The 27,898-nt window shown below is 31.2% G+C and overlaps 1 protein-coding gene across 5 annotated transcripts in view; it reads right to left on the bottom strand.

Annotated features, from left to right (window-relative positions):
* The window catches only part of LOC110991321 (uncharacterized protein C18B11.02c), a 256,098-nt gene that overhangs the window by 46,858 nt on the left and 181,342 nt on the right, over window positions 1-27,898 (bottom strand). For 2 of the 5 annotated variants that reach the window (XM_022256654.2, XM_022256653.2), the window contains one exon: window positions 435-720. The exons of the other annotated variants lie outside the window; for them this stretch is intronic. In XM_022256654.2, coding sequence (XP_022112346.2) covers window positions 435-611 — 177 coding nt within the window. In that variant the 5' untranslated portion in view covers window positions 612-720. The remainder of the gene's footprint in view (window positions 1-434; window positions 721-27,898) is intronic. 5 annotated transcript variants of the gene reach the window in all.

Below are 27,898 nucleotides of genomic sequence, written 5' to 3'. Positions count from 1 at the left end.
GGCAGATAACATATTTAATAATACATCACTTATTACATACTGTGAGCAGTATTGGTCTAGTGGCTTCAGCGTTCGACTCTCACCCCCGAGGTCGTAGGTTCAATCCCTGGCTCGCTCTAATGGTGAAGGAAATCATAATGAGGAAACCAACATATTTTTGTTAGACCCAAAAAGTTAACGGCGCGTGTCACTGGAGGCTGAGAGGCCGATTCAATCTGAGGCGAACCTAAAGAGGTCGTAGGGCCACTAATTATTATTTTTTCTTTAATTTGATATTCTATAAAATTTCATTTGTTAACATTATTGAAAAAAATAAAGTCTAATAAAAAGTTACAAGTAAAGAATCAGCATTACAAAATGAATAAAAACCAAATAAATACCAAAAATGAACATAGAAAATAATAAACAATTTTTTTAACCATACTCTTGCTTACCTTTCTGCCAGACTGCGTATGGGGCAGAGGCGCCATAAGGCGCAAAGGCGGAGGCGCCTGGGGCAAGGCGGCCAGCAACGGTGGCACCAGTGGCATTACGCCGCCCATGGGCAACGCCACTGCAAACTTCTGCACACCCATAGTCCACGGGACGAACCAGCCGCCCCCCGCCTGCATGGCGCCCCCACCGGCCCCGTACCACGCCAGCTCGGTAGCTGTTACCTCATCCACGATCACACAATCACTTGGTACGGGGACATTTACGTTTCACCGTTTTCACATATACCTGAGAACAAACATATGTGATTGTTAATAAAATTATTTGTGTACAAGATTTTGATCCTACGTATAGTATTGTCTTTTATTAACTTTTACACATTTAAAGAAAAACACTTTTTTTACGGATTATAGTAATGCATTATTAGTATGTCTAAATAATTATAAGTTTTAATACAATAATACATAACTATAATCCGTAAAAAAGTGTTTTTCTTGATCTTACGTAATTTCGGTTTTCTAGAGACACAAGTCTACTCTCAGTTATGGTTATATGATAATTACACACGAGTAAACATTTACAAAATATTCCAAAATCGACTCTTCAGTAAGCACTGAAGAATTCAATATAATTAATAAATTATAATTTCAGTGTTCAATTTCGTTTCACCGAACGACCGAACTACGCGTGTCAAACAGAATCGCTTTGATCTATAAAGTTAATGATCGAGGGTTCACGAGCGAACCGCGTCTCGACTATTCATTTGCCAAAATGTATTGACGCTTCTATCGTTGTCACCTTGTCAGCTACAAGAGAACAGCGCGAAAAACTTTTAAAGTACATTTTAGAATAATGTAGTAAATTGTTAATTAACTGATAGTGAAATATTCAAACGGCTTTTTTAAAATATTGAAATAATATTAAAATTTTGTTTGTATGAATGAAATTAATTATTATTTCGCCGAGGGACTTAAACACAAAGAAATATTATTTCAATAGTAAGCCGCTATTATAGGCCGTCAATAACTTCAGCATCTCAAGAAACGGTTCTATCCGAATGAACATGGCGGCGAGCTTTTTTGCTATTGTAACACAAAGGTTAAGATTTAATAAGCTTACCCAGATTCAATATTTATAAACCAACTTACAAAAAAAACAATTACTTATACATGAATACTCTAATTCCCTAAAATAATTTATATAAACTAATAAACCCAAAATAAATAAAATAAAACTTATTCTAGTCCACATCCTTTCAGCTAGAAACCAATTTTTCAGCAAAAACACTAACTAAATCTGATCGCAGATTGCCATAGACAGTGACCTCGGTCTGACGTTGACATGTTACGAAATAAACGAGGGTAGAATTGCGAAGAAATAAGTTTCGTGGGAAATCTTTCATTTTATTTGGATAAGCGACAGTAATATCACGCGATGGGATTACATATTATATTATGCATAGACTTTGAGTAAGTAAAAAGTGGATTGCTTAAAACATTATATAGTTACTAAATAACTAATTTTGAATTTTGGTACAGGAACATCTATACTATTATATAGAGGAAAGGTGTCTGTTATGTATGTTTGTATCTAATTAACTCAAACCCAAAACGATTGCTCTGATTAAATAAAATGCCACAATCAACTAATCCTTGAGTTACACAGGAAATATTTACTTCAAAATATTTTTAAAACATCCAGCGTGTGAACCCGGGCAGGCCGGTAGTAAGTTATTCAGTCCAAATCTGTTATAACGACCACTCATATTTAATGGTAAGAACCGATAGTCGTAAAAGCCGATGACGTTGTTACTAAGTACCGAATACATATGTACTTATTATTGAATGTGTGATTAATATACTCATGTATAAATTAAAACTACATTGTATTTATTTCACATGAAAGTTATAATTAAAAGACATTTAGTACAGATAATTATCATATTTCTACTTTTAAAAAATCTGTTATTTTTTTTATAAGTCGGTTTTATGGAATGCAGCAGGAACTTTTTTGAACTTTGTTTTTGCTCAATATAACCGGTATGTTGTTCTCAACCATGTCGTAAACGGTTTTGACTGTATTTCTATAGACACTTTGTGGTAATCAAAATATTAATATCTATCAATACATACACAAATAGTATATGTTACGTAATTTTGTTATTGCTATGAGTTGTTTATATATAGCCATAAAATATGTAAAAAGAAATTAAACCAATGAATATTTTATATATTTAAGAATATTGAAATGCTAATTATACAAGGTATCCAACAAAAGGCCTTAAAAACGTACGTTCCGTTGTCATTTCCGCCAATTCAAAGTATTTATGTTAAACATAAATAAATTTGGGTCAAATGCCTCTAATGATATGTCATTAGTTGCTGTTATTAGCAGGGAGGAAACGACATTCAGTTCTCCTGTGTCAGAAGGTCGGAAATGTTCCGGAATAGGTATTTGTCCGGGATGTCTGGAAATAGGACTGATTTTAACATAAAGACACTTATGGTGTATTGATGACATTTTAGTCAAATGTTTTACTCGTCTTGCAAACCTAAATCTTCGCAATAAAGCTATGACACGTCCGTATGGCAAACGCTTTGAGATCTTATATGATAAAAGGTTAAAATATAACACATCAATATCTTTCTTGATAACTTACGTTAAAACTATAGTCAGCAATTTTTATTTGAATAATAATTATTAAACACCACATACCGATATGCGAAACGATAGAAAAGCTATAAAACCTTCAAAATACGCATCATTTTGAAAAAAAAAACATATGTGCAATTCACACATGGTAGAAGTGAAACCTTCAAAAACAATTTTTTTATTATTAATCATATATAAATTAATCATTTTCCATTATCTAAATGTGTGTGTTCTTTTATAACAGTATATTTATAATGATACATTTTAATTTATAAGTTTAATATAAATTTTTAATTTGGCAAAAACTAAAACATCAAGTTTGAAATTCGATCAAATGAAAAAGCGGCAGTAAAGAGAGGCTGTTTAATGCCTGCTATCTCATTTTCTCCCACGGTAAATCTTATGAATTAATGTTTCTGTTTCTTTTTACTGTCGCTTTTTCAATTGCATCCGGTTTGTAATTACGATTCTTAAGAAGTTTATCTATCTATCTCATTTTCTCCCACGTCAAATCCTATGAATATATGTTTCTGTCTCTTTTTACTGTCGCTTTTCCGTTGCATTCAGTTTGAAATCACAACGATTCTAAAGAAGTTTCACTTCAAAAAACTTTCGATATGCAACAATGGACCGTCCATCAGTCTTAGTTTATAATCCCCATAGGTATTTGTTACACGGTAAAATTTCTTTGGATTAGGAAATATATAAGACCTGCGTGTTTGCAATAGAGTTTATCTGCTCTGTTTCCCGACATAATAGTACTTTGTATGAGTATGAGTATCATTAACTCGTACTGGCATATGTTCGAAAATACTACAGAGATATATTAAGGGCTTCTTAGCCAGAATAATTAATTTAGTTTGTCCTTTCATAATTTGTATTGCCCAAGAGTTATTTTAATAGTCCCTTCAGTATCTCGAGACGACTTTAATGAACCAGTGACATTCTAATTTCAGTGACTGGTCACGGCCTATCAAGAATATAAATTGTTTTATTCTTTAGCTCAATTGTTTTTGTTGCGGCATTATTGACATTTTTTAAAATAAATTTAGAAGTTAGGCGAAAAAATTAATTTTGCAATACCGTTAATTTAGTTAAATTTTTGACAAAAATAATCCATGTTTATATTATATATTTGTCTATTCTTTATATGTTATATTTAAGATATATTCCGAGTACGTTATTTAGTATAAACGATAAAAATGTTGAAAATATATATGCCGAATTAAATCGTCAATATCATGTTTTTATTAAGTTTATAATAAAACTATGTTGGATTTTGAATCTTTCAAGACGGAAAGTTAGTACTTAGCTTATTAGACTAAGAACGTAAGTAGGAACATTTCTACCTTGTTGATTTATTCCTTAAAAGCCCTTAGGAAAGCTTAAGCCGTTTTGTAAGTTCCATAAACCACTTAGGCAAATACAGGTCAAAGGAATAAAAATATTACAGTATTCATTTCAAATTCCAAACTATTTTTGTTTTTGTATGCGATATTTTTACCCGCATTCCGTATTTATGTCACTATATTAATTACGTAAGAATATTAATTATATTTGTAACGTTAACACTTAATAAAATGTAAGGCCCAAATCTTTGAAATCGTTTTGTCGTATCTGTTTATAAAATACGAGTAAGTGATAAGGAAAAAAAATAAAAATACACGAGTACAATATGTGTGAAGTATAAACGGGACCCAAATCGAGAGTCAAATACTTTTCTTATTTTTATGGTTTAATTCACAATTTAAGAGGGACTTTCAATATTTTTTCTTATAACAAATTAACTTTGTTTTGTCAAACAAAATAACTTTTATTCTATTTTAAAAAACATATCCTAAACGATACAAATAAATAATATCCATTTTATATTTATAAATAACAAGCATTCACTGAACTTTTGAAATTCATCTTAATTTATTAAGACTTAAGTTATATATTGTTCAGTTTTATAACGATCACCAGCAGACGTTAAAAGTACTGTTCAACTCATCCGGACTACCAAGCTTTCAAAATAAACCTTTTGTATGTGCGCGTTCATTGTTGGCGACCTTTCGAGTTTATTTGAAGAATTTCCGCCGAGTCAGATGGGTTTTCAGATTTCCACTGATACCCTAGGTATGAATAGAAGCGTCGGGATAACTTATCTCTTTGCATATTATTTTAAGTATAAAGGAAGGCTCAAGTATACTTTGACGAATTAAATTCGTAACGCTTTTTGATATTACTTTATTTTTAGGACAAAATAAAATCGAACAATATAAAAAAAATGGCTATAGAGAATTGTGAAATAAGTTAAAGGTAATAAAATTTGTAAGATAACTGTGAAACTATACTTATTATGTTTCATGGCCCGCAGCCGCATTCAAATGGGATGAACCATTTTGTGTATATTTTAAACGCAGTATCAGAGCTTTCTGAGTATTTAAAATAATTATGATTTTACTATAAACTTAAGTCAGGACCTTCGAGATGACTGAAGCATCATACGATACATCATACGATTCTAATCGATTAAATTATATTTATATTATTGGTCTTAAAGCTTGAAATAAATTTCCTTGTATAGCCGAGAAAGTAGTAGCTAGGACATTAACTCAATAAATATTTTCTATTTATGATCAGGTAAGGCCGGTATTAATTTATTAACTTAAACATGGTCATACATATAATCATTATTTAAGAGCTTAGGAATATCTTGGAATATGCAATCAATTACACCGATAGTGAAATTTATGGTTATTGATCTCATATGAACTATAAATATTTAAATAATATTCAATTATAATAATTTAGTGATCCGGGGAACTAAGAATGTATCAGTGGTGATATTGTTTCTATATTACTTTATATTTCCTTATTAAGGTTGCCAAGGTATAGAAAAGACGTTGTTACATACTGTGTATTATGTAGTCTTGCATTTACGGTCATTAGTGATCAAAATAATCAAATTCAACTGCTTATCCAATGATAACACTTATTTTATTGATAAGTTGCAAGAATAAATATAGTAGGAATGTTCGCTATAACATTATACCTATTCAAAACCAAAATCAGTCACGGAATATAACAGAAATCGGAAATGTTAGTGAAAACGGTTTTTGTAGAAATCGATTAATCATGAGCGCATAAAATAAGTCGCAACTATTATATTTACATAAAATAAAGAACTATTGTTTTTTTACCACCGAACTGTCATTTCACCACCTCGTAACATTTCCGTTATATAGGGCTGTTTCAATATCTAGACAACATTTCAAGTTTCATTTCTCAGTGAGCGATACGTTGAAAAGAGCCGAATCTATTTTGTTATAGACTGACAGGTGAAGGTTTTGTAATATGTGAGACAAAAGAAATAAGGTCGAGAGACCGAAAGACCAGATAAATAGCTATTTGATTTATCGAAACTAGCTCTGGCAACTTTTCAGGCGCTTTTGGGTACATCTTGTTACATGGATTAAGGACAAAACAATGGTATACGTATTGTACGCAATGGTATACGTATTGGTATACGTATTGTATTGTATTTTATCACGTTTCGAAAAATATTATATTTAAATTACATAGTTTTAAGCAATATTACGGACGTAATGCTTAAGGTAACAAAGTATTTGATTTATTTAATATTTTCACTGTCTGAATGGTAGGTACATGTATAAGAAGTTTTCATAGGTACTTACAGTAAACTAACCGTCAACGATAGATATGCCATGTATAGGTTTAAAAAGCGCGGTCGGTGGAAGTTAAAACCAACCTACATTTCCGAAGAAAACGTATAAAAAACAAATATATGCCCATTTTATTTGCTTGAAAGATAATCTTTATTATTAGTATTTTTTACTAAAAATCATTATAGTTTTACTGAAGATAATACTTATAAATTATTAACTGGGTGGACCATATATTTCTAGCAGTAAATTATAAACAAACTCTGAAACAGTTAATTAAAAATCGTTTTATGCATTGGTAAACATTTTCTAAATAGCAAACAGTATTTTCTATGAAACACCGCCGGGCACAAATTGTAATAAAATGTAAAAATTAATTAAACATTCAAGAGCTGTGAACTATTTTTGTTGCGATCCGAGATATCGCTAATTAGCGTTACGAAACAATGTTCGTTTTGTTAAAAAATAATCATTTGATTATATCGGAGAGAAATATTACGGGAACTATTTTTGTTCATTAATTTATTGTAGCCTCAGAGTACTTTGGTACTGTATAAAATAGCGGAACTAAACCAAGCACATATATATTAAATACGATGATAAAATATGCCAGCGTCATCTGAACTTGCAACTTTTTTTGCAACATAATACAACGTAATTTTTCCGCAGACCAAGAATAAGTTTTAAATCGTAAAAATTAGTATACAATCTTAAATACCTAAGAAAGTATAAGCATAGCTCAGAAATAAAAATGTTCGAGAAAGTTCGAAAAGTCTTGTTCTGAATATAATATATATCTGAATATTGCCAAAACGCAGCCAAGCTCTTGCATTTTTAGCAATACCTGTATAAGTTATTATGACAATAGTTACATATAAACAAATAAACAAATGCTCATGATGCATCATTAATTTAGTAATAGGTCCTGTAATCTTTAAATACACATTCAGTGTATCTTATTTACATTATGTGTACAATAAGATCAAAATAATACATTTAATCATGTCTGTATGTAAACATGGGTACAAAATGAGAATGACCAGAGTTATTGGCATTGACCCAAAAGTACTCCATTACCAGCGAGTGAATTACACAACAAGGTTGAATCACTTAGCGTAATACTGGAACATCTTATCGGTACGGGACACTTGTATAATAATTTTGTATTTGGCATTCGAAATTCGAATTTTTAATTTTCTATCCCATTCGCGCCATAAAAAGCGTAAAAACGTTGCTGTTACGACATTTTTACAAAACTTATATACATATAATGTTATTAGTAATTTGATCTCTGTGAGTAATGTTAAAAGTGGTCTACTAATGAAAAGGCTGTCTATACTAGGCTTAATACTTAACAGTATAAAATAAAATATAAAACCACAATATGGCTTTAAAAGGATTACACGTGTATTTATTTCGTATGGCAATAAAATGTTACTAAACAAAACAACAAATCGATTTCTATACTATTAAAATTCCTTACCACCGCGTAGGAAGTTAATTTCTTTCTCCAGTTTCATCGAACATATAAATTTCGACAATAAAATAAATATTACCTCCACATGTACTAGAAATAAATACGATAGAACGCGAATGGTTATCATTTTTATGACAATCCAAGAGCCTGTATTAGCTAACGTGTAAGTTAATGGGGTGATAAAATTTACGATTTGCATTGTAATTGTGTCTAGAAGTTCAATGAACCAATAGATATTATGTTAGATGTACCTAAATTATGTACCTCATTTGTTCGTGTTTAATTTATTTAATACAATAATTAAAAAATTGAATGTTGCATGGTACCTACTTTACTGTCTTTAGATTAATTTACTTTGTGATAAGTAGAAATTTGTTCACTTTTTTTTAATTTTAGTTTTTGCGAAGTTTTTTTGTTTATATAATAAATATAATTCAAATTCTAAAATCATTTATTCATGTAGGTAACATAATGTACACTTATGAACGTTAAAAAAAGAAATATACATCAAATGATTCTAATTTTACATTTACTGCCAGTTCTCAAATCAAGGGCGTAGAACGGAAGAGAAGAACTGGCAATAAACTCTCCGCCACCCTTTATATGATATTTGTATGAGGAATTTGATGTTTATGACACAGACGACAAGGGTCTGCAACTTACGTTCTGAACAATACTTATTTACCGATAGGAAATTTTTGGGCCACTGATTAATTATAATAGCTAATCTGTAAGAAAATTAGAAGATTCGAATTACCATGAAAAAGCCTATAATACGTCCAAACTGTTAACCACTTAAACGTATATTTTATACAATTTCCTTTGATACGACTGTTCACTTGAAATAGTATTAATATGGATTAATATTATTAAGTTTGCAGCGAAATCCACTCATAGTCGTTATTCTTTTATTTCTGTTTTATATGCGAAGTACTGGTGAATTGCTCGATAAGTCCTTATTTGCTTTCTGTACTCAATATATCAAGTACTGTACAATATTTCACATTTAATTTTATATTTCACGTTAGTAGGAAAATTGTGTCGCGGTTTTTAGTTTGACACTGTATTAATTGCATTGCAAATAATAGTGCTATGTTATATTTTATACGTTATATTGTGGTGGGTATTTGCTTTGAATTAATAGGTAAATTCTATTAGAACCTGAATTAATGATATCAAGAAATAACTATGGAAGAAATAAATTAGAATAATTGGTATGTATAAACACACTATCTTAATTCGTTTAAATTATGAATTCCAAAATAAATCAAATTGTTAATGAAAATGGAAATTTAAACATTACGATTTCTAAAAGTCAATTCATATTTTTTTAGTATTTCATACTAACTATATAAAAATAGCAATTCAATCAAATCTTAATGCCTATATAATAATATATTATTCATAAACACGGATGCATTGGATTTTTAAACAGAAATAGTGTCAGTGACATCATCAATAAGACTTAGATCACGACGTAGTTACTTATAATGTGTTGTGCTATTAACAGAACATACTATAATTTACATTTAAGATGTAAATAAAATATATATAATTTTCTATGAGCGGTTTTTTAACGCTTTTGTTGTTTTTGTTTGTTTTGATTGACACCGGCACGCAACGCATTATTTCATACGGTGAAGAAACAGTGCAAGAAAATCATGTCTTAGACCTAAATAAACGAGTCACAGAAGATTACCTATAAAACTTATCAATTTCAGAGGCACTCACGATATTCTTTTACATTTGTAATTATTAATGTAATTATTATTATTCATTTTCAAATGTATCATCGTACATATTTGTATCACCTTAAAACTGTTTTACTTACAAAATATAATATGAGAAACAAGAATAATATCACGGAAGGAGATCACTTATATAATTGTAATAATAAAAAGCTTCAATGAGCGAAATAGTATTCTCACTTAAATACACAAAATACTAACTACCCTATTTGTATGTGATCTACAAACTTCAAATAGCTATTCAATATTTTATCCTACTCACTTTGGTGATAGCAACCGTGAATAAATATTCTTTATGGAGGTAATATAAGACCTTGTTAAATCTAATAAGATTAATTAAAATACAAAATAGTCTATAAGCCGCATAATATATATAAGATAAATACGGTTCATTTCTAAATTGATGCTGGATGTTTTAATTCCAGCGGGTCCCTGGAGAAAGCAGCGATGAGGTATAGAACTAATCCCCGTAAAAGCGTCTAGAAAAACGAGAAATCTCTATTCGTCTAATAAATATTTCAGGGTTAGTTTACCGGTGGTGATTTGAATTTTTGTTAAGTTTGTCGTATGTTCAATAAATAAAGTAAATAATTTTTATAAATTCATTGTTATAGCATACATGTTTAGTTTTTTTACTATAGGGCAAACGGGCAGGAGGCTCACACCTGATGTTAAGTGATACCGCCGCCCATGGACACTCTCAATGCCAGAGGGCTCGCTGGCGTTTTAAGACATGGTACATTTTTTTTTCAATTTAATTAAAAATTTTTTCTATGCTTCGGAATACAAAAGGAATTTCGTATTTGAACACTGATATTACAAGTAAGTGTTGCAATGCCTCTCTCATTAATGAATTTTAGATCATTAATCTCGAATTGTTTCGCTGGACTTTGTATGTTACTAGGAACGAAGGTGAGTTGAGGGGGTAAAACAACAAACCTTTATTTCTATGGAACATCGGTTATACCTTTGATCAATACTTTGCCATTCAAACTTAGATATAAATCTATTAGTATTAGAAGTCACAGCATACAATCGTGACGAGCTTTGTCATGACATCGTGATTAAATCGATATATTTAATCCATCATTATAATGTGAGATGCGTTCGTGTTCGATACTGTATGGAATTGATTCAGTAATGACGATTATTATTCATATATCAGCTACCATAAGTCTATATAGTACAAAATTATACAACCCTTTTACAAAACTAAGGTTTCATACAACGATTATACGAAGCCTGTTATTATTCAATAAATTGTCAATCTGTAACTATGACTGAGCAGTTTGACAATTTGTGCTATAGAAGCTAAAACTTCCTCTAAAACTAAACTAAGTCAATTATAATAATTTATTTATTTTTTCTCTCATACAATAATTGCTATAAACAATAAGATTAAAGTTGCGAAGGTATTGGGAGACTGGATACTAAACTAGGTAAGAACCTATATAGCTATACATATATATATATACCTAATAGCCAGGCTTCCGTTCCACAGCAATGTCATACTGAGTGGTAACAAAAAGTACATACATATATGGGTAAGCAAACAATTTTAACGTTTTAAATAAGGAAAAAATAAAAATAAAACAGTCAACTAGTAAGGAGTTAGTTGAAATAAAATTGTATGGGCGTATGCGAGATAATTAGAAATTTCACTGAAATTTGATAAAAATATAAGTTCCCCATTTAAATTTTAACTCGTTCCTTGATCTTAATACTGGGGAATACAATATAATACTTCTAGGATGAAAAATAATTCATATCCGAGTTTCAAGTTCTCATTAAGTATTCAGAACTTAAATGGTTTGGAATCGAAATATAAGACGGATTCTGTTATAAATGAAACAAAGGCAACGCGAACAAAGCGATCAGGACTTCTAAAGTCATCCAAAACTGAGTTTATAATATCTCAACAAAAGGTCTTATCTCGTTACAGTTGTAATGTTTGTAGAAATATTTAAGATTACGTAGGAATAAAAATTAAATTTTATATTATTTCTTAATAATCAAATAAATTATACGTATTTTTTCTGTACATATGTACACTAAGGATTCACAGTTGAGATATAGCGTGAGGTGACCGTCGTAAGTTTAAACATTGTCTTTGTATGCCCAAAATGAATCAAAATAAACATTATTTATACTTTTCTCAAATCTAAACCACCAATCTTTGTTTTTCCAAGCATTGTATGATATGGCACAATAGTGTGATGGTTACAGCAACAAACACTGTACGGAGCAACTGCATTAAAACAAAAACTTGGCGATTAACAAGATTGGCGGAGAGTGTATTGCCCGTCCTTCTCTTCTGTTCTACGCACTTGATTTGAGAACTGGCAGTAAATTTATATATATATATATATATATAATATATATATTAATTAGAAGCATTTAACTTATTTTTTGACGCTCATAAGTGTACATTTTGTTACCTATATGAATAAATGATTTCGATTTAATTTGATTTAAAACAAAATTTGACAGCAAACGTTTTCGGACAATTTATTTTCATTTGTTTTCGGTTGCCTTTTAATTAACGGGCGTTTATGATTTTGTGATACGTGGAATGAGATAATTTTTCAACATTTTACACGATACAAGCACAAGTAAATGTATATTTATACATATTTTCTGTTTACGTTCATAAGTGTACTAGGTTACCTATATGAATAAAGTTATTATGAGTATATAGTGTAAAATAAAAAGTACACACACATGTGCTACATCAACAAGGCTAGTATAATACCAGAAAGTTAAATTAATATCTAAAAACAGTTTTATTTTTTAATGTCTTTAATTACATAAAATGTCCTAATAGAAAAGAAAAATAGAGCAAAACATTTGTATGTGCGTGATTTAGTATTTTTCAATAAGTCGTTACTTAAAACCAGTTGACGATTAGAAACACTCGATTAGATAAATACTTTTTTGCATCAAAACCATACAAAAAATTCTGCTGTTATACTTACGAAGAGACTGAACAAAATTATCCCTTATAATGTAGACATAAAAAATTAACATACATTAAGCGTATCACAGGGGTATTCAGATAAGTACCACCCTTTCAAACCTTAAGTTCGTTGCCCTTTGTGAGCCAGCGTAACAATTATCCTTCTCCAACTTTAGCATCACCTTATTAGGAATATATGTCATAAAAACCTGTCAGTCGCTTAAGCCCTATTAGGCAGTGTACCCAATTTTAATTTATCATCATATCGAGAAGGAAAATATGCTAATTAACAATTGTGTTGAAAATTAAATTGAATTTATGAAGCTCTTAAGACCTTTTTGTGCCATTGTATTTGTATTGGATATAATTTACACCAATTTATTATCAATACAAGCATTATTCAAACTTTTTATATGGCTGAATTGAATTATCGTTTTTAGTAACCATAGGAACTTGGTAGGTAATTTGGAGTTCTTGTTAAATCTTAATAATTATAATTATTAGTATTTTTAAATTTGTGTACGAATGTACTAATTTGTATGTACTAAATCTGTAAGTATAATAATAAAATAAAAAAACTGCACTTTTGACATGTAATTCGTAAAATATTCGGGATATATTATATGTTATCCTTGCGCGAGTATAATGAAAGTACAATGTAGGTATAATAGCTGTATATGACATATATATTATAAAAACTAATATCACATATATATGGAATTCATACAGAAAAACGGCTTTTTTAAAGCACCGTATATTTAACGATTTTTGTTTTTCTTTTTAAATCAGCGGGAGCCAAGTAATGAGTGGTATCGAACACCAACAAAAACCCCACTACATATTGTTATAAATCTTAAAAGTCGTAAACCGCTCCAAATATATATTTCTTGCATTACAAATCAGTTTTGGAGCCGGCATAATACATTTGAGTTTTGGAATTTCACTTTTTGTTGTCATCAGAATTTAATTTTCTTCTAATCAGAAGATCGTTTGCATTGAAAATTATATTTTCGCACGTGTAGGCATTTTTAAATTGAATAACGACTCTGCAGTAAAAAGAGGTTTAATTTTTCCTATATAAAATGAAAGGTTCTAAAAAGTAACGAGAGATATACTTTGACAAGGGAACTAGTACTATCGAAAGCAGTTGAGTAAATGTTGCAACTTTTAAATAAATTGGGTAGCTTCTGTCTACAGGTTCTCTGACACAACCAAAACCATTACCTGCACTTGGTCATTCAACTCGAGCCAAAGCTGCACAGACATAAAAAACAGCTTAAAAAATTCACGAGTTCCCAATTCGAACTTGACATCGCACATCTAAATGGTCAACATATTCCTGTGTTCCATCTAAAATGCACGATACCAATCCTCGCGTGTCGTGTGGCGGCCATTCCGCTGTCGCGACCGAAAAGTAAATGTCAAACATCGAAATTTATTTCGCCCATATCCGCTCGAGTGTATCTCATTGTAATTTATCGAATAAGCCTCAGAGAAAAAGTCGGAGGGCCAGAGAGCTCTCCCAATTTGCAAGCATTATGCTTCTTTTCGCGTGCACTTTTTCGTCTTTTTGTGTTTGCAATCGCAACGTTTTTTATTGTAAAAGGTGCTTAACGATATGGGCACTTCTAATTGAAACTGGAAATTTTCGGTATGTTTTGTTTGGAATGTCGCAATTAATTAATTAGTATTCTGAAAAGCAGGCAAATTGTGTATAAATTACAACAATTAAACATTTATTGCATCACTGTACGAATTCCCTTTTAATATCAGGACGTCAAAATCACTCATATCAATACCGATCAAAGGGTCATCAAATCTAGAGTTATCACATAAAGCTATACAATGGTCATCAAATCTAGGCGTGACCTCTATGGAAAGTCCAGACAATGAGAGCTGTTCCCACGAAATTTAATTCGAACACGATATACGGGCTTTGTTATTTGAAGGGATCGGCCTTCGGGAAGTCGTAAATTCCGCTCGAATAATCACAGTATCCATGGTTTGGTTTCTTTTATCGGCTATTATAATGTATTCGCGTGGAAATCGATGGACATTAGGTGATTGGACGTGTTCATTAGCCAATGATTGAATTTCGCTAAATTGTTGCTAGTTTTAGATTTGCAAATGTTTCTCAATAATAAGCAATGCCAAAGTGATTTGCAAGGTAATTGACTAACTACTGTTACCCTAGAGACGATATGTTTAGAGGGTCTTAAACAATGTTTTAATGAGAGTTCGTAAGATACCTAACCTATGTATATAGACGGTAAGGGTATCAATTTACAAAGAAAAATAACAAAGGATATTTGAAAAGTATATTTGGAAACACGGTCAAAACCTTAATAAAGTTCTGCAGACAGATTTTGCGACACAGAATAATTACTATGAAAACTGGATATCTACGAAGTTTTGGGATATAAGGTACAGGCGAAAGTGGCGACATAAGTCTATATTCCGTAACACTGATAGCCCGCTGGGATATTTGTGTAACAGACACTGAACCGACAGCTGTACGGACCTCTGCGAATACATGGGTCAAGAGAATTACAGAACCACTGAAAATTCTAAAGTCCCAATTTATTATTCAGAGGTGATGCTCAAATCAATTTAAAACACATTTAATCGACGAACGTTACAAATCAGCGATTTTAAAAGTAAACTTAACTATTAATGTTATATTAATTAGAGTTAGATACCTTTTTTAATTAAATGAATATAAAATACTCAATTATGATTAATTCATCGCTATACTAAGTAATAAGTAAGAGCAGCCATCATTAGTATCCCATATTATCCCGACTCAGCAATTACGAATTCAACACGCGTAGAAGTCTATAGTTTTTTATATAATCGACTAACGAGTCCACAATTTATTTTTAACAATCATTCTCGTTTAATCAAGTATCGATTACGTCCTACCAACCACTAATCAGGCGGCGAACAATAGTTCCTTAGCGGCACGCGGTGTCCCACAAACAATAACCCCAATATGACTTGGACAATACCAACCGGCTTGGATACCGGAGTATTTAAGCCCATTTAAACGTACAGCCTCCCCACGTGTCTAACATGTCAAAACTTTAAACAATACACGACCTAAATACAACGCAATAGATATCGTATTTGCGTGATTCATTTATTTGTATGGTGCAAGGATATACATATACATTATTAAATACATCGATTTGGTTGTTGAAAGATTTCGATGCTGTTAAAAGGATGTTAAATTGTTCCTTTTTCAAATCAAGCAGTTTTTTGACCTTTGCTTTTTGTTGATATCTGATACTTCTAATGGAATGTGTGATGTGTATTATTTATAGACCTTTCGACGCGTTCAAGTTTAACGTTTGTTGCCCGAGGCTACATTACATTTAAAAATAATGTATATTTTAAATAGCCTTCGACTATCTAAGCCAAGTACTATAATATATGTTTATATATGGTGATGATTTACTTGGAACTCCAGATAACAAAAAAAGTTTGTTAGTTACTATTATTCAATATTCTAGTAACAATATCTATTATTTGTTTTAATAATACACATAATAGATATTGTAATATGTAAGTAATAAATGAAATTAAGCACCTCATCAGAGTATTTTTGTGTTGTAAATTCAATTCTTTGTAATCACAAAGATGTTAAGCCTAGAATGACATTTCTGATATCGCGTTTCTATTGAAATTCAATGACCGAATAAAAATCGATTGACTCTGATTGCTAATCGATTTGTTCGCTGTCCACAACGTTTGTCATGTTTTTTTTATTCGATGAATCCATCACATTGTGAAGCTTTTGTTGTCTCTGGCTTTTATATTTTTACAATAATTAGTGTTTTTAATTTTAGTAAATTACAAGGTATGGGCGAACGCTTTCACCCAATAAAGAAATTACAATATTATAATAGTTGTATTGAGTCTTTTTCTATACAAGTCAAATCTTACCGCTGTCTTAATAATGTTCGTTGATTTTACGAAGATTACTCATTACCATATTAAGAGTTAATACGTAATTTACGAGACAAAAGATTTTTAAAAAGTCCCAAACATTCGTTTAGCGTTTAATCGGTATCAATAAGCATTATTTCTCCCTCACAACCAAAAGGAGTCTTAGCAACAATAAAACGCGCGTAAAAATAAATTTTATAGTTCGTTTAAGTGAAGTTTCGCCCCGAGCCAATTTGCGTGCCTTAAATAATGTGGGGTCGAATTTTGGTTCAGGTTTTTCTCTATAAAATTTTTATTGTTGTTTAGGAATTTAGCTTCTTGTTCTTTGGGCGATGCAGATTGGATACCGAATGTTATCTTTTACTGATTTCCGTGAGATGAAACTATATCATTGTCTTTGTCAACACACTGGTTCTTGGCAATGACATTCGCCTCATAGGACGATTCACTAAACTTAATGCAAATTGTGATATTTTCAATTTTTATAATGAATTGATTATATTAGGACATGAGATTATAAGTTCAGAAACCATCACTAGTCTTAAGAGACATAAATCACCTGTCACGATGTTTGTCTGCGATGGACTTCTAAAATACTTAACCGATTTTAAATTAAATTGGCACACCGTGAGCAGTCTGGTCCAACTTAAGAGATAGGATAGCTTAGATCTTTAATTATAGTCGCAATTTTATTTAATTGCAAATATTTGTTAATTATTTGATACAATTCTAACAGATGGCGCTGTGTTAAAAGTAACAACGTTTCACATAAGCTATCTACATTTCACATCAGTTCTCCTACAGTTTCCCTTGAATAGCTTACTACTATGTAATATAACAAAAACCTTAGCCACTGCAACGCTTTGCCAAGTCTGATAGTTACTTATAAAATAAATCATACCTATGCATACTTTTAATATTTCATAAAACTGGTGAGTTAGATTGGAAAAAATTAGACCAAATTAGATTTAAACATAGATAGTTTTTTTACCAAGAACTTATATAATACAAATCCTTGATTGAGGTTCATTGAATCGAATAGAGTAATCGAGATACGATCTCAAATCTCCAAGGATTGCTCTACGCTGCTTTGAAAGTATATGCTTTAAAACATTATGTTGCTTACATACTAAATATTTTTATTTACATTAATGGTAATTAAATTTGTTACGTAGATAACTAGCGACAATTATAGCAATAATCGATTAGAAGTCCATGACATGTTTCCTCAAAAAAATAATGTTAATTGACAGCGAATTAACGTTTGATATTTTTGCTTTTCATCCGGCTTATGTTGGTTGGTTGGTTAAAACTTGAAAGCTATATTTAAACAAGGATGAAGTCATTTTAGATAATTCCTGTAAAATGAACTAAATTAATATCCGACACACGCCATTATAATTACAATAAAAACGCTATTAGTAGTTCATACTACGATCGAATTTAATTGGTGTACGCAAAAAAATCATTGAAAAATCACCTTAATTGCGAATAAAATAAAACTCAATTTGTCTAATTCGTTTCCTGTTTGATTCACCCGATCGGTTTTTTATGAATTCTCATACGTTGTTAAAGCATTATATATTGGTTTCGTATTGTAGTTATTATTTAATTAATTCGTTCGATCGTTGACCCCTTTTGTATGAACAGCTGTCGTGCACAAAAAATACATGGTAAGGCAAAAAAATACTTGTTAGACAGTTAAAGAGAAATAAACCTTTAACTAGTTTAACCTAGACTGGCTTTGAATTATGTGAGTATGACACAATAAAATGATAAAAATTGTTTTACACAATTATTTTCACTTTGTGTTCCTGACTACATTACTAAAATATTTTAAGTTAGTCTTTCTCTGGTATTATGAAGAAAAAATAATACGCGTTTGTTATCAGCTCACAAACGTGTAAGCTTTTTCGCTGCTCCACACTTGTTCCATGGTCAATAAAACATGGTTGAAGCGTTAATTTAACTGTTTAATATATAATGTTAAATAATAAATAATTAAATAAATTCAATAATTAATAGTAACAATGTAAATATTACGATGTCTGTGATTATGTCGGTTAAAGTATAATTAATCTTTAGTATAAGGAACAAGCTTTTATTGTTCATCGTTATACAGCTTTGTTATAAAGCTTAATTCGGATACCATAAAACTAATAGAAACACATAAAGCGGCTAGACTAGGTTAGTAAACGTCTAAGAGCTAGACTTATAAATATTTATACTAAACTCAATAAACTTATAAATGCCTTGAAAAAACATTTCAATGTATTTTACAGATTCACGTACGATTCCCACGCTACAAGGTTCTGAAGTAATCGTGTTATATTTCATACGATTTTATGTTTTACGATAAGGTGAATAGAGCGATAATAGTATGAAGATGGCCAACAGCTGTCGAACATTCTGCTCATACCTAAGTAAGGCGTATTAAAGAAGCCCTATCTATGTATTTGAGGCTAAAGGAGACCACAGACAATTTACCTTATTATATTATTATGGCATTTCAAGAATTGTAGTCTGTAATCGGGTAGTCTGCGGGTTAGAGATTTTTTTGGCTATATTTGTTTGGCTATACAATAGCTACAAAATTATAAATATTTAAAGAACTTTATTTCTCATTACAAAAAAAATATATTTTATTTACATGAGAAACTTAATATTAATATGTGCGAGATACACGTCGCCGTCATAAGCCGTCTTAATTTCAGTCAACTGTGTTCATTCTAACATGCATCTTTACTGCCTTTTTGAATTTGTCAAACACTCCAATATTGCGAATTTGAGGTGGTAATTAATTAAATAATTGCACACCCTCATACCTAATAGATTTCTTCAAATAATTTGTACGCGGCTTCGGCAAGAAAAGCAAACTCGCTCGACGAGTATTGCGTGTAGTTGTGTATTTGATTTTTTTATGTATAGAGGTTTAGAACATAACACTCCTACTACGGTCTAAAAGAGTCTATTCACAGATTTTATTTTCCATATACTAACGAGAGATTTTGTAGCCAAAGCATTGAGCTTTTCAACATTAATTATATATACGAGACAGAACGAGCATACGCATTTATGACACGCACGCGTTTTCGTAAATGACTGATTACTATAACATAATTCAATAATATTTTATATTCTATTTATTCATACGACGATGTACGAGATAATTAATTGCGTACGAAAATTTAAAAAACGCCCATTAAAAATTATTGATGCAATGCCAATGAGTTAATCTTCATCATCATAAATCACGCTTTTGTAAGACGGCATATAAATTCATGTATCAACATAGCACGCAAATGTCGAGACAGTTTTGTGATTCGCTTTTGTTTTCGGCGAAAATATATTTTGTATTATAAAAATACCTAAATAAAAGACATATACATATGTATATATATACACAACTCTACACACAGAGAAAAAAAACATTTCTTAATATTTGAAGGAAAGCCATATTTAATTTTTTTTTCTTTATTTTAGTGCAAGAAAAAAATAGTAATACGTAGAAAAATGTCTATCTAAGGATAATTACGGGAGTTCCTTTTGCAAGTTTGTCTGTTGTTACTTTAAGAAAACAGGTGGTTTTTAATTGATAACTGGACCTATTACCAGGTTATTCATATCGTAATTGCTACTATTTATAACAAATAAATTTCTAAATTGCACCGTCGGAGGCTTTTACGTAAATTTAATGCGAGTGTTAATGATAGTTGTAAAGGTTTTAATTTAAAATAAGCATGGTCATAACAAATTTAAACCCTATAAAAAATATTATTATGAGAACTAATTTGGTTCTTTTTATGTCTAAGCATGAAAAGTGAGTTTGTCGGTGCAATTATCTGATAACTTTGTTTTGTTTTGTGAAAATACTGATGGAATAGTTGCATTTTTCAAAAGAAAATTTTAATTTTATTTGTTTGATAGATATTTTGTATGGATATATATAGAGATGGAATAAATGGAAACCACAATTGAATTAATCAAGTTACATTCATTTGTACTCATAAATACAAATATGTCAATTTTTTAACGAACGAACTCTGCCGATTCGATTGTGCCTCTTTGTCGCTCGTTCCGCGCTCTCGCTTGCACTTTAAGCCTTAAATTGAACAGAGGTAACGCCGCATGCGTCATGTTTTTTCGTGCGTGCAGCCGGCTTCATCGAATTATAAGACGCTGTCACGTCAAAAACAAAATGTTAACTCACATATCAACAACTATTTTAAAAAGTCATCAGTCAATTAATACGAAACGTCAGCAAAAAACAAGCCAATACTCATAAAAACAATCGTATTCGCGGCTCAAATCCAAAACGAATTAATTACAAAGCAATTTTAAGTGCTATTAATTACCTATTATTCATCTATTCTTATAAAGTACCAAATTACGAAGCGGATCTATGATACAAAACAGTTTTTATAATGTGTATATAAACGTGATAAAATCTGCATGGCCATGACCAATTTATGGTTCTAAGTAGGTTTAGATCAAATCTAAAGCCTTGGTGTATTAAGGTTTTACATAGTTGCTTTTAGCCTTTACAACGTCCGTATCTACTGTGGACCTACCTGAAAAGTACTAATTCCTCAGTAAAGTCAGAGTAAAAAATCATATAGGTAGCACTTATGTCAAAAAAAAATTTAAATGCTTCTAATTCAAACGGAAGTGAAGAACGGGCAATAAACTGACACTCTTACTCTCTCAAACAAATATAACATATTCCATAAAACCATTTTAGGTTATCTCATGCCATATATAAATATGCTATTTTAAACTAGGTACTTCAAGAGCTGAAAGAAATCCGTTTAAAGAAAGGCTCAATACAGAATAACCTGCATACAATACAAACAAGGTAATGACTCAATAATTCTCTGAAATTATCAATGCTCTGTATATTTAGTAAGAGATACATACTTAATTTTTTCGCAAAAGTATAAGTAAAACATTCACTACCTTAAAAGTCCCGTCCAGGTTTTTTATTTTTAGGGCATATATTCCTTTAAATAAATAGTATAAAACATATAATTCAAGAACTCCTAATAAACCCATAAACAAAACTGATGCGTACCGTATCAAGCTCCGAGTGAAATGATTCGAATTAATTTATGTAAAATATAACTATTTTTATGTCTGCACGTGGGAGGAGATACATTTACATAATAATACAGTTTGTGCCCCGACGTACATCCTTCATTAATACAGTACATTTGGAAATAATACTTAAAGAGAGATTGACCATGTGACGGTAAATATTATGAATGTTAAAACTGTTGCTCGACAAGTATAGATATTTTTCCAAATTTCGAAGGATTCCAGAGAAGTCATCTTAATATGGCAGATATATAATGATAATCCATTTCACGTTGTTGCTTATACAAATTCAGCGGTTCCGGAAGGAATTCATTCCATACTTCAACATCTGAATTAGACACTTATCTATAAAGTTTAAAAATAGGAAATACTGACAAAAGCATTATTTTGTCTACTACGTCTGCAATTCTTAGACTACATCTAAGATCCGAACTCCTGATTTAGTTTTAACTCAGTAAACAATGGAAATAATAAAAATAATTTTCGAACTTGTTATAACATACGACCTACCGTTGAATAATTTGCGATGCGGTCAAAGTAATTAATCATCAGTCAAATTAGTGTTGCCAGATTTTGCTGGCGCCTCGTAATTATGTTGTATTCGATTACTGTACAGCATTCCAAATTAGATAACAAATGCGTGTTGCAAAGAGTCACTCAATATGCATACAATTATTTAGATATAATATATTAATAATTGTTTTTGCATGTAAGATGAAAACTCGCGTAGGTAATTAATTGAAAGCTTTAAAATGATATGTTAACAATGTCTTTTATAAGTAAACTTGGCGTCATACGTCACCACAAATTCTCATATACATAGTATATATTTATAAGATGTCTAATGATATATATGTTAACAATGTCTAAGTAAACTTGGCGTCATAGTAACAACAAATTTTCACATATATACTGTATATTTATATGATATCTTAAGTATTATATGAAATTTCAGTGTTTCAACGCGTAAAGCACATGTTTCACTTCCTTCAAGGACGTGCTCCTAATAAACTATATTGATGACTTCGCCGTTCAGTCACGTTATTTCTAGTTAACAATGACATAATGATTACAGTATTTGTATATGTATCTTATTACACTATTGTTTAAGTGAAATATTATTAAAATACGTGCTTTTGTTCTTTAAAATTTAATTTCCGAAATTCATTTGTTTACATTGAGATAAATCACTATTAGCGTGAAATTGACATTTAATATGTTCTTATCTAAATGCAGATGTCACGTGTGGATCTATCTATACTTTATACATATACACATGATTGCAGATATGACTGTAGTAACAAAATTGCGCACATTGCACAAGATCCTGACAGTTTTACTAAATTGCATCCGCTACTTTGAGTGGACAATAATTTTGCTTAAGATTTTTTTTGTACAATTGTACGTATAAGCATATACATTTTATTTGTGTATTGGAATAAATATTAGTTGAAAACGTAGTTGGCCGATCAATGCGATTTTTATCATAAAGTGATTTCAAGCCTATAATTTGTTTAGAAATAATATATTTGCATTACATGGACCACGTTCCTCTATTTAGTCCAAACTAATTGAAACCAATGAGATTTTTTTGAAAAACGTCACATTTTGCAGTAACAAATTTGCCTTCAGTACCAATTTGACTTAGAATCCTTCAAGAAAAGAGGCAGGCAACGCACTCGCATGCCCTCTGGAATTGAGTATCCATGGGCGGTAGTATTACTTAATATCAGATAAGCCTCCTGTCTGTATTTAATCATACACAGGGTCCTACTACATATACAAAAAATTGGTCAAAATCTCTCATTAACATGATCAAATAAAGTAATTTTGGAAGGACAATGCCTTGTAGAGTTATGTCGCTCATTATACACCATGAAATGACCTTATGAAAAACTATTTAATCAAACGCATATTCATTTAACTCAATCTATCAAATTGATTTATAAATGGCGTAGAATGATATCATTTCCTTCAACTAAACGATGATTGATAAACAGAGAACTGAGTTTTACGCACGACTTTGTCTGCAAACTTTTATTTAAAGAAATCTAGAGGTTGGTTAATTTTTTTGGTGCTAAGAAAATTAAGATCTTTCCCGCCACTGTATGGTTGCACAGGATTCGTTTGCCTGATCTAAGGGATCGCCTAGCAAAAACTAATACTGGTGATGGATCTAATATAAGTCTTTTTTTTATAGAACAGGGGGCAAACGGGCAGGAGGCTCTCCTGATGTTAAGTGATACCGCCGCCCATGGACACTTTCAATGCCAGAGGGCTCGCGAGTGCGTTGTCCGCCTTTTAAGAATTGGTACGCTCCTTGAAGGACCCTAAGATCTAAGATAAGTCTCAATACAGCTGATGAATAAAATAATAAAAAAAATACAGCTACAGACTTTTAAGGTCTGGGCATCAGATTTCTTTATGCTTCATGATCATGTGTTTATCTGAGGCAAGTACTGATCAGCCTTCTGTGTCTGACGCACCGTCTCGAATTTTTGGGTCTAAGGCATGCCGGTTTTATTACGACGTATTCCTTCACCGTTCGAGCGGATATTAAATACGCACATAGAATGAAACACAGCCGGGGATTGAACCCATGACCTTGGGGATGAGTCGCAAGCCACTAGGCCAACACTGCTCCAACATATACTAGTTAATACAGCTGATGAATAAGGAAGTTATTATAAACGTGCCGATTCTAATAATATGAAGATGTAAGCATTACGTGCGTGTTATATTTTATTACGCTTGTTATGGCCTAGTTCGATAAATCTTTATTATTAGTCTAAATCATTTAAAACATGTATTTTTACCTTCACTTGACCAGGTCCCATATTGATAATCCTACAGAAATATTTGTGTCGTGGGCCATAATTACTGGTTTTAATTTCAGATCGATTTTTTTCCGTTTATCATCAAAATCAATCTAATTGCAGCATTAAAGATTTAGTACTCATTTGTATCTTTTCAACACACGGAAAATCTTAATATATATATTTCTTGTGTGCGTGTGTATGTGACTGAACTCCTCCTAAACGACTGGACCGATTTAGACGAAATTTTTTGTGTGTGTTCAAGGGGATCTGGGAATGGTTTAGATTCACAATTTTGTCCGCTGGACAATGTTTTTTTAATTAATTTTCAATTTATTAGTTGTTGTTGATTTTGGAATGTTTTACATTGGATCCGACAGACGGCGCTACCATCGCAGTGTCAAATTTTAAATAATATTCGAATTTTAATTTTAGTCTGTCCCGAAATTTAAAAAAAGTTTTGTTATCACTGTGTTATATCGTGTGTGACCATGTGCTGGATCGTTAGATATTGTCATAACATTTGAATAATAATTTTCATCAAAATGGCTAATTAAAAATTGAAATTTTGAAATTAAAGACGTGTAGACAGGACAACGTCTGTCGGATCCGCTAGTTTAATATATAAAAGAAAGATACGAAAGAGTTAAATCGGGGCCATACGGATTCAATTTTTATGGATAAAATGTAAATTTAAATTCACCCATGATGAAATTAAGTCGAAAGTATTTCTACGAAATTTCTTAACATAAATTCAATGATTGAACCTTAGAATAATTTAAACTTAGAACAGTAACATTGTATGAATTCAAAATTTCTTTTAGTTAATAAAAACTACATGAATTAAAGGTACTGAATACGAATTACAATTTCAAATAAATCTTTGTTAGCCTGCTCGGAGGCACAATCTTAGGCATGCATCAAAATATATGCAAGTTTGTTAAGTATTATACGGGTTATCCGTGATCGAAGTAAAATTATCTTTTGACACAGCTAATAAACTTAAAAGTTAAATTTTCGAAATATTTTAACAATATCTGTAACGAAATTCGTTTCTACCTTAAAATGACAACATATACCTACATGAATCATATTAGAGTGTTTTAATAAAAGGACTGTCACTCTTCAGAACAGATTAAAAATAGAGAAAGAAAAAACATTTGACAGGATTACTAAGAACATTGTAATAAGGGTACACCTTATTATATTAGGGACCTATCTCTTGGGACGTCCTGTATAAAGATTTTATTCGATTCTGCTACTGGAATACAGTGGCGATAAAGTTAGTCACTGTTTTCCTGGAGTACTTGATTTGTATTAAAAACTTATAATTTGTTAAGCTCAAATGAACGTACCGATTTTTTTCTTTTAGACTATACACAGTATATTGTATAAAAAGACGACAATTTAAAATGGTTTAAATATTAAACAATAAACAAAACCACTATCGGAAAAAGCACATAAGTGAACGTAAACAGTTTATAACAAATCTGTTATCACATATTTTATTATGTAAACCGTTATGAAACTGGTAAATGCTTGCTTGCGCTATATAAACAATTCGGGTAAACAATGTGTGTTGTTTTAGAGAATTTATTTGATATTCATTTGTGTTGAGTTCTATGGATATGACAGGACACAGTTTATCCATACATTTGCACCGAACATTCAGCTTTCCAATGCTGGTATTAGAAGTAGAAAGGTTTCGCTTGAGGGCAAAGATAATAAAACTGGATACACTAATGGACTTGGTGGCATAACCGGAAGCATGATGACGCACCCTAAAATCATACCACTATTTTTGAAATATATTTTTCAAATAGAAATTATCTTCAAAGGTTGAATAAAACCAAAAGGCCCGTACCGTAGAGCCATCGGGATGTAAAAAAAAATGGCACGAAATAAAAGTTTAACAGAGAATGCAGTATATTCTGTTTTACAAGATTGCAGTCTCATTCAAGTCCCAAAGGAGAAGTTATCTAATGTAACGTCACAAGAATCTTGCATTTAAAAGCGTATATTATTTTTAGGCACTATCTCCACTGTTTACTTAAACAATGAATGCACGCCTTGTGATTTTACGATATCGTTACATGAGCAATGTAAAATTAATCTTTAATCAGAAAATAGACAAGTTGCGAGCGACTTTTATTGTTGATATTATGAGAAGCAAAATTAGTTGTTTAATGTTCTCAGAATACTTTAAAAAACGTTAATGTAAGAAGAAGCTCAAAATAGAATGAAGATTTTGGTCAGGCAGGGACAAGGTGCTCCCGTAGAAAGGGAAAACGGCCCCGGGAGTCCCCATATGCGGTAGGGTAAACACCCTACTGGGGGTCTCTTTGAATACCAGAAAGGATGCCTGGTGTAAATCCAGTATCAAACAGATTACGGACTTCTAACGGGGCGGATACGGAAACCATAACCATTGAACTTCGGGGAATGCATATAAAGCCTTCAACTTCGCTATAAGAAACCAGCCAATGTGCTGACGTGTCATAGGTTAACAATTTACTTTCTACTGCAGAAAACGAGCTTAAATGCAAGAAATTATAAAGACATTTTCCCGCTCACAATAGATCATTATTATATTGGCTATAAAGTCCGCCCCACTGATACATATTTCTATCACGTAACCGATTTATCGAGCAACAATATTAAACTCTACTAAAATCCATTACAATCGAATTACTTCGCACATGTATTAAATATCATTAGCAATAAACTGCTGATCGGTCAAAATACGCAACGTTCAATTTCGCAAAAGCGTTTTTAAGTTTTAACGCATCATTTGTGTATCACGATTACAGGTAATTTTCAGTTTGCATCTGACAGCTAATGGGTTATTAAACGTCAGTTAGGCTGGGTATACACGAAACATACACGATTGTAATCGTTAAAATGTAGTGTCGAGAATTGTTGTGTTATTTGTTTGCATACAAGATTCATATATTTTTGGTGGGTTTTCTTAAAAATCCTCCTTAGTGACGCAGAGTAATGTGCGTTCTCATTGGTTGCCTAACTAGCAGTTGAATATTATCAACTGAAATCATAGATATGTTTAAATGTTTAACTTATTTTTAGATTGCGGCACAAGATGCACATTT

This window comes from Pieris rapae, chromosome 10 (assembly GCF_905147795.1).
Source record: "Pieris rapae chromosome 10, ilPieRapa1.1, whole genome shotgun sequence".
In the NCBI taxonomy this organism is placed as follows: Eukaryota; Metazoa; Arthropoda; class Insecta; order Lepidoptera; family Pieridae; genus Pieris; species Pieris rapae.
Note: the sequence above shows the minus strand (reverse complement) of the source record. Positions and strands in the feature narration are given on the sequence as shown.